Genomic DNA, 10,000 nt, shown 5'->3' with positions numbered 1-10,000 from the left:
AGAAATGTCAGTCTTCATTTAAAGAACTGACTTAGAGTAAAAATCCTTCATTTGTAGCACACTTATTTATAATAATGGTGCTTAATAAATATAAGAGATTTTGCAAGTTTAATTAATTCTTATATGATTAATTTAATTGATAAAATTAATATATATATTGAATTTCTGTGAGAAATAGAGATATTACATATCAATAATACTTCTAATATTTCTTCGATCTCTTAAAGTACAAAAGATATAAAATAGTGCGTAAAAAGTAGATGTCTTAATAAGTAAAATAATAAGAAAGTTTATCAGCAGTGATCAATTGGGCGGTATACCATAGACTTACATAAATAGAACTATGCACTCTTATGCAACGACAATGTTGAAGGACAAGATATACAAAATTAGATATTTCTTCCATAATGCATATTATACTGCATGTTATACATTTTGTATTTCTAAGATAAGAATATGTAAATATGTAAGAATGAGACTAACTTCTGTTATGCTACAATAAAATTTATTTGCTTCTTCAATGCTGATCAATCAGCTGTACTAGAAGAACAATAAAAATACGGATCAAATTTTTTATTTTCATTTTATTTTCAAATAATTTTATTTTCAAAACATTTTAATTCTATAACGCGCACGTACGTTATAGAATTGTTGAAGATTGCACAAATTAAAAGCAAGAAGTTAGTAACATGTAAATTGTCAGTTTTAATTTTCAGTTTTAAATCTCAATAGATATCGTAAGTTTTTGTAGATATCGTAATTTTTTACACTATAAAATCTACAAACTCCCCTTTAAGAAAATTAGACATTGATTCTAAGCATCTACTCTCTGCATGATACACATGAAAAGTGATATGTTATTGAAAGATTCATAATGAGATGATTTTAGTTATGTCACTTTGTATATATAAAAAATTTCAGTTCTTACATTTCATTTTATGGCGTCCAACCCTAGGACTATATCTGGATTTATTTGACCCGGCGAAAATTTCTATTTGCTAATATTCTTAGAAATTTTTCCTTTAAATATTTACATTTAACAATTTAGTTAACTTGAAATTTAATTTTATAATCTTATTTCATGATATCTGGTATTTTAATGTAAACAAATTTATTGAAAAATATATTTGTATCAGAATTGCGTCAAAAAATAAGATTAAAACATTAATAGCGTTTTTCATTAGAACTAGTGCACACACAGTGCACTTAAAGCTGTTGTACTATTCTAATCTAAATATAAAAGTAAGAGATATCTAAATTGATAAAACATCAATATATATTTTATCAAATAGCACAATAAAATATATTGAATATTTCACAGTTTAATTCGTTTCTATATTTTTATTGAATGTACATCTTTATGTCGATTTGTGCACAACGGCTTTAAAGTACATTGAATGCGCATTAGTTTTGCCAAAAAACGCTATAAGATAAATCCGATAATACATGTACAAATGTCATGTGTAGTCCTAGGGTTAAGAAACTTGGATGATACCTGCTGAGAACTGAAAGTAAGATAATGATACTGTGTATCGACAATGAATAAACATTGATATTGATCATTAATATTAACATTGAAAATTTATCGATCTAAAATTTTCCATTGATGAGTATAAAACATATTTTATACTCATCCGTAATTTGCACAATTTTTAGAGCGATGTATCCTAATAAGAGGAAAAATATCCAATAAAAACAGAGAAAAATGTATATAGTGGAAATCTACACATGTAGATAGTAGCAACTTCTTATATATTTTATCTTTTATATATATATATATATATATATATATATATATGTGCGTGTGTATATATGTGTGTGTGTATACATATAACAATACAATAATGAATTAAATACGAATATGTACATTTAAAATGAACACAGACTTCAAGCTCTAAGTCTCTGCGCAACAGACACGAAAGACCACAATATGTTACTCATTCTTTCAAGTTTGACAAATGCAAGTCTCAAATATCACCAGAATATCAGAGTAAGTGATACTCTCAATTATTTTAGATCGCCATAACAAATGTAAAATGTAAGAAGTCGAATATAAAAAATTATTAGTGTCGTTAACAGATGAGACTAGGCAATGAGGAGTTACATGAAGAAGATAACTGATCGTAAAGGAAATCTTGAAGACTATTCTTTTCTTTATTTTTCCTTTTCTTTTAAGTATGACTAAATAAGACTGGGAATAACTCTGCACGCTCGTTCGGATATTGAAGTTTAGATGTTATTTTGAATGTTAGTACAACGGGCCAAGATAGAGAAAGTTTGTGCCAGCCATATTGAACAACACTTGTTGCAAGTCGAATCACTTACTCTAATCTTCTGGTGCTCCGTGGAACACATAGATGTTTCACTCATTCGTTGAAGCATATACTGCAAATCATGAGACATGTATTGATGAATGGTAACTGATCGAGGCGCTATCGTTATTGCCATCGATCCTATTTTAAATACGAAAAAATAATCTCTTCCTACGAAAATGCATGTAAAACCTCATAAAACGTTATATCAAATTCGATTCTACCTTCCCCTTTAATTTCAAAAGTTATTGGAAAATTTATTTTTTATTTTTTGTTATTATCCTGTCTGAAAAATCTATTTTTTTACATTTCTGTTTTAAAATATTTTATATGTTTCAAAGATAAAGAGATATTCTATGTTATTTGTTTTATTAAAATTATGAATTTAAAACTAAAGTGGGCTTTTCAATTACTTATAACGAATCACAAATTAATAGACATATGTGTGAAACAAAACGAAACAATCACATGATGAAGAAATATATGAAATATCCCGCTAGATATACAGGTATAAATACGTATTAATAACAATTGTGTGTAAAGTTATATTAGTTATAAAATAATAGACTCTACCTTTTGCCAGGGATGTGATTTAATTTGTGGAAATTTGAATTCGGTGTAGTTGGGGTTCATCTCACGTATCTGATCGCGCGTAGGCGTACCGAGGACTTTGATAATCTCTACCAGTTGATCGACACCGCTATCACCGGGAAATATTGGTTGACCTAACAGTAGTTCTGCTAGCACACAACCTGCACTCCAAACATCTGTCGAGGAAATGAGAAAAATGTTACATTAAAAGAAACGTTACATATTTTACAACAAAATAAAATATAAAAGAAGCATAAAAACGAATTAATGTATTTTTATTAAATCTTGCTATGAATATTTTAACGATTTTTCTTTAATATCAAAATATTTAGATATCTGTTAGATAATTTTTATGAACATATTCAAATTCCAAATTAGAGATCAAAAAGAAATAAACAGTACAGTCACAGTGATAAACTTCTTTCAAATTTATACCTATTTCCAACAATGTAGATTAATAAAGATCTTTCTAGTTCTTAGAAAAAGATAAGAAGTAAGTTGAATCAAAATAAAAATAATTTACATTGTGGAAACAGGACATAAATATGCTATATTACACAAAGATCGTTATTAAGATAATTTTTAATATACCAATTTTTGTAGTATAATCAATAGCACCAAAGATGAGTTCAGGTGCGCGATAGTAGCGACTGCAGATATAGGACACATTTGGTTCGCCCTTCACAAGGTGTTTAGCTGAACCAAAATCGCATAACTTCAAGACACCAGTATCCGGATCTAGCAGCAAATTCTGTGGTTTGATATCCCTGTGACAAATACCTAGCGAGTGGATGTACGCCAACGAACGGAACAGTTGATACATATACAACTGCAAAGAACAAAGAAAAGATTATTATCTATAGCTATATATCTGAAAATTTATTATCTATAGCTCATTAAATTTACAAAACACATTTTTTGTATTATATCTTTATAAAAATCTTTATAAAATTTTTTTCAAATTCTCTCTACAGTTATTTCTAAGTTTTTGAAACCACTAATTACAAATCTGAGATCAGAATAATAATAAAGTTAAAATGACGGATTTTTGACACCTACAAATTTTATAAATTAAAATCTCAAATTTATAATTCGTGATTTCAAAAATTCTTAGATATTGAATATTGTATGAAAAGAATGTTTCCTTTTTATGTAATCAGAACTACATATTATAACATCTATGAGATCATCTTCTAAAAATTAATTGAAAAATCAGTAGGTTTACAAACATAATTTCTGTTTTTATTATATTACGAATTTAGAAATAATTAAAAATTAAAAACTAATAAAAAATAATTCACCTTGATGAAACTGATTGGTATCGTCTGCTTGCTTTTGCTATAATGTCGAGCGACTTTGTACACAGTTTCGGGTATGTATTCCAGCACTAGATTAAGATAAACCTCGTCCTTCTAAAAAAAAAGAAAGAAGAAATACGAAAATTCCATTGTATGTAACCTTCATTCAACAAGCGAGGGTCTGTTTACAAATATTTGTCGTCTCAAAGGCACACTACTCCAAAATCCAAACATTGACGACGTACTCGAATATGTAGAGTTTCCCGCAATTCGCGCGTGACTAGAACTTTAATAATAAATTCTCTCTAATTAATCAATAGCAAAAAAATAATAATTTTGAACTATTTCCACAATCTTTGAATTCCACATCTATTCTTTTATAATTTTATCTTCTAGTTTTCAACATTGCACGTTTATTTTTGTAAATAGATCTGCCAATCAAGAATTAAAAATTATTAGATATAATTATGTTATTTATATAATATGTAGAAGTATAAAGAATTATTTTATTTATTTATTCACTCTCATATATGAAAACTTTCTTTTTTTCATGTTATTAAGGTCCTAGAATTTACAATAAAATACACTAAAGTTCCACCAGGATCTATGATTAAAATTGTAAAATAATTGTAGCAAATTGTGGGATACCCCGTGGGATCATTTAAGTTATACATTTCATCTTTATTATTTCTCTTGGACACACACATCGATGCCCTGGTGTTATTAACATTTATCACACACGCCTTCAGAAACATTACGTACTAACAAGACTAGCGAAGCAGCGTAATCTAATCGGACCCAGATCGACATTAAAACAATGACGTTTCGAAGGAATGATACGATTGTGAAGATGTTCCTATGTGGAAGCGATAATTCGCCTAGAGATTTTTTCTCGCCAAAAGGAAGATTCTCGTACTACTACTGGGTGCACTTCAACTTACGTCAACGTGAAAAACCGGATTAGTCGCGGTTAAGATGTTCTATAAAATAACATAACAATGTGGCATGCATTAAATGAACATCTTTCGTTTTATTTATAGAAACGTGTCATTTACGTAACAATGATAAAATTGATAAATGCGTGCTAATCAAATCATGTACTGCCATTTAAATTACATACTGCGTATAATTTTTTCGCAAATTTTAATAGATTGATATAATTATTGAAATATCTCTTAAATAATAGATAGTGAACTCATCTTCACTTAAAAGTTAAGGAAGATGGAGATGAGATAGTTACCTTATCACCACTAGAATAAAAGAAATATTTGAGTTTCACAATATTGCAATGTTCGAGGCGTCGCATAATTTGTAATTCCCTGTTCTGGAAAAAAAAAAGTTTTATTATGACATTAGTATACTCATCGTTCATTAAATAAATGAAATAAACAAGAAAATAAAACAAATTAAAATAAAAAGTAAAACAAAAATAAGAAAAATATCTAGTAAAATCATAAATATATAATAAAAAAGTAGAATAGAATGTAATCACATCAAATTAAATAAAACACAATGGAAATAAGAACGTAGTTAGTGTAATATAATAGTAAGTTGCTTCAGTACATTATTTAACAATTATTAACTTATGATAGCTGTTACTATGTTCTATATACATTTTTATTTATTTCATTATTTACATCGACACAATGTATAAATGCTCACCTTAAATCGTTTATCCTGGAGAACCTTTTTGATAGCAACCATCTCTCCCGAATCGCAGAGTTTCGCTTGGTATACCACACCAAAGCTGCCGTTGCCTATGACCTTGGTATCGGTGTACGCGACTTCCTGAGGACGATCCGGACCAGCACCAGGAGTCGCTACTACAGTCGTTACCTTGCTGCCATCCTTGCCTGCAGGGTACATTGCACCACCCATAGAAACAAATTTGAAAAAACCACAATGCAGGAAAAGAAATAGAAACAAAAGTAGGAAACCGAACTTCCTCTAAAAGCAGAAAACGCCTAGAGCCCTCTAGAATCGAGGAAAGTTTGCTCCTATTTTACATAAATCTAAATAAGCAAAATTATCTTCACATCAACAATAATTGTCTTAAAACATTTATAACAAAATGCAACATTTGGTTTGCAAAATGTAATTTATTAATATAAAGAAATTAAATTAATATACACTATATCAGAATCATTTTTATATTATTATTTTGTGAAATGTTTCTCTCTCTTTTTCAAATTTCTCTCTGAGAGCTTTATATTTCGCAGAAATATAAAAACATATAAAGCATATAAAGTGATTACATATAAAGCACACATACATACACACACATATCGTTACAAGTCACAAATCTAGAAAGCATTCTATATAAATTACAACACCTCAGATCCACAATCGTCGCTATTTTAACATGTAATTCTTGGACTGGGCCAGAAATAATTTAATTTAATTAAATATTAAATTAATTGATTTGTTTTTGCTATACTACTAATAGTTTCGAGCCTTGCAACTCGTAAATGATGTATGCGTAGTATATGCAGATTATTCAAAGAAATTGTCAAAATTTACAACTATTCGGCAATTTTATGTCCTCCAACATTAATGTCTCGAATAGATTCTTTAATGAGAAACTCAGGCAAAGTAGTCTGTTGACAATTCCTTTTATCGTTCAAAAAAAATAATAAATGTGTATAGATTACATAAAATTGAACGAATATATACAAGTACATTGAAAAATGTTTTCCATCATCAGAATTATCAGAAAGGCAATTATTAGAATACGTGTAAAATAGCCTTGATAGAATCTGAACAAATGTAAATGATTGCAAACAACTGGTTCTGTTTCCGTTGCAATGTAAACTCTCTCAAAAGGCTCGCGCAAATACATATTTTCACAGCAAAATTTTTATTATCAATAATTATCCTAGCTATTAAAGGTATCCATATTTTTTTAATTACGTCATACTTTTCATAATATCTTTCATCTGTTGTTAAAAAACGGGTGCTGGGAATATGTAGGTTATTTTAATAACATATTACAAATATCATAAGAAAATGTTGACTCATAGACGAGATATCTAAAATTAGCTCACTACACTAGATGTGGCAAAGTGATCATGATGTAATTAATGAATATCATATTAAAAATGTTTATAGAACTATCATACTTTAATATAAATATTTAAAAATATATTGTCTACTTAATCAATATAATAAAAAAGTATAAAACATGATAGAAGGGCATACATTTTACTCTTTATAAGGTAAAAAAATGGACAACAGATTTAAGTAACGAAACATAAGAAATTTTTTATAATAAAAAATCAAATTATTAAAGATTAATATCATAATAATAATTATATGTTTTAATATAAAAAATGTGATAATAGATTTACTTAAAACTTAAATCTAATGATTGTATGTACATGATGTATAATAATTTCATCATCACTTTAACAATAGAAAGAGGTTAAATAAACTTAATTTCTATAAAAATTATATTTGGTATTGACAGAAAGTTAGAATATCTTTAATTGAGAATTATTAATTGAAAATAAAGAATCACCTTCTTTTGAGTTCGAAGGTGAGTATGAGGCTTCTGATTTATGAATACATCGAACAATCACTTTCCACGTGGATGTCTTATCTTCTGACATATTAGATCTATTTTTTATTACTGCACTCTGTGAACTGGTGCACACGGTGAAGTAAGTTGAAGTGAGACAAATATTTATTTCATTTCAACTTATTGCATTGTGTGCATCACTTCAGAGAGCAGCAATAAAAAACAGATCTATTCACAACATTTTTTACTATCAATTATTTACTATCAACTAGAGACTGAAGATCGCGAATATATCATTCGTTTTGTCTATTTCATGAGATTAATATCAATTAGATTTTGATGTCCAATGCAAAATTTTTTGTAGATAATTAATAAGTCTATTCTTTATCGATGAACTTTTTGAACTCGTGCAAATTAACGCAATAAAGTTGAAAAGAAATATAATTTGTTTCACATATTTCAATTTAGATATTACATCGTGTGCATCAGTTGAGAAGTTTTTCGATAAAAAACAGACTTTATAATAGAATTCATTTATAATTGTGTATGTTTAATTGTAAATATAATAAGTCATGGAATTTATATATCGTTCATTAATTACGGCGAGATGCCGAATGACAAACGATTTAATAATAGTAACTCATTTTGAAATGTAGGTTACATCGTACGCGAGAGGCACATGATTACCATCGACAGATACGAAAATCTTGTACCTGTCGCCGATTTATCATCACGAGAATTGAACAGTGTGAAGTAAGTTTGAAAGAAATCTTGTTTCTATGAAGCACCACTACATTGGCAAGATACTGAGTGTGTCTCATCGGCTAAATTAAATCATGATGTGTAGAAGATATTTTAGAAGAATATGTTTAGAAAAACTAAATAAATATAAATAATAATGTAAAGCTCAAATAATATAGAAAATAACATATATAATATATAATATATATAATATATATAATATAATATAATATATATAATATAATAATTTCAGATAAATCATATAAATATTTATATTTTATTTTATTTATTAATTTTTCATTGTTTTTAAATGAATTTCATCTCACGTTACTTTATCTTTTCACTTTATAATATATTTTTGTACTTTTTACCAAGATATACACCTTTTTATACTTTCCAAGTATAAACCGAGATATAGTAATAAAAAGTTATTTTAATTAATATTTTGAACGTGTTTCTACTAAAAATTTCGAAAAAATTAGGTAGAACCTCAGAATAATTACCAAGGTTCTTGAAAGGGACTAAAAAAAACCCGAGTAAACATCGCGCTTATCCATCGTGTGAAGAAAATGGGTCAAGCGACAGTCGAGGCTAGAAAATCCAGCCGACTAGTCAGTCATGTAGCTAGCTAAATCCAGCTTGCGACAAAAAGCGCAACGAAGCGGTACTGCAGCTGCATCGCGTACGCTGCGGATCCTTTTATCGCGTTACGCGCGCATCGGAGGAGACTTCGACCTTTCCCGTAGTATGCAGCCCCTACCTGTGAAGCAAGAAAGCTTCAGAAAATATCTATATATCGGTCCTCATGGTGGCATTTCGCACGGCTTAAGGGGGCGTCCCTTGTTATACGAAGGTTTCTTTGTCGTCAGAGGCAATCGTGCTCGATTTAACGAAATAGGCTGCGCAAATAAAAAAGGGATTAATCGAGGGATTAATCAAGCCAGAGAAAAGCGGCAGAATAGAGTTCGAAACAATCTTTTATGATTAGACCTATTGAATGCGATTTGTATGACATATTCTGAGACTTTACAATGTTCTATTATTAGTATAACTAATATGATTAATTATCAGATATTATACACAATCATAATTGTAATATTATAAAATGATTTTAATTTTTGTATAATTTTTTTACTTTACAATACATAATAATTAAATATATAGAAAAAAAAATATTAAAGAAAGTATTAAATTAAAAAAATCATCAGTGTGTGAGTAACCGTTAACCGTTTTAATATAATAGGTAATCGTTTTTATTGCCTACACGAAATATACCAAATTTATTATCACACACTTCATTGCATTACTTCGTATGACTACAACATATTTATTTGTCATTTACATAAATTTTACAATTAATATTCAGTTTGTTACCGTAACGGAAAGAACCTCCCTCGACGCTTCGCGTGAAGCAATATCGAGGATAACAGATACCCATCGACTTTCCTTTTAACCCTTTTGTCTCTCTCTCTCTCTCTCNCTCTCTCTCTCTCTCTCTCTCTCTCTCTTCGCACACACGACGACCGGACGACGNGAGANAG

The 10,000-nt window shown here is 28.7% G+C and overlaps 1 protein-coding gene across 1 annotated transcript in view; it reads right to left on the bottom strand.

Moving 5' to 3' along the window:
• The window catches only part of LOC105620830 (glycogen synthase kinase-3 beta-like), a 12,050-nt gene that overhangs the window by 601 nt on the left and 1,449 nt on the right, over positions 1-10,000 (bottom strand). Inside the window, exons 2-6 of the mRNA XM_012202306.1 lie at positions 5,864-6,054; positions 5,442-5,525; positions 4,205-4,315; positions 3,495-3,732; positions 2,886-3,079 (exon numbers count right to left, since the gene is read on the bottom strand). Of these exons, the coding sequence (XP_012057696.1) occupies positions 2,886-3,079; positions 3,495-3,732; positions 4,205-4,315; positions 5,442-5,525; positions 5,864-6,054 (818 nt within the window). The remainder of the gene's footprint in view (positions 1-2,885; positions 3,080-3,494; positions 3,733-4,204; positions 4,316-5,441; positions 5,526-5,863; positions 6,055-10,000) is intronic.

This window comes from Atta cephalotes (assembly GCF_000143395.1).
Source record: "Atta cephalotes unplaced genomic scaffold scaffold00030, whole genome shotgun sequence".
In the NCBI taxonomy this organism is placed as follows: Eukaryota; Metazoa; Arthropoda; class Insecta; order Hymenoptera; family Formicidae; genus Atta; species Atta cephalotes.
This window is presented reverse-complemented; position numbering and strand designations above follow the sequence as displayed.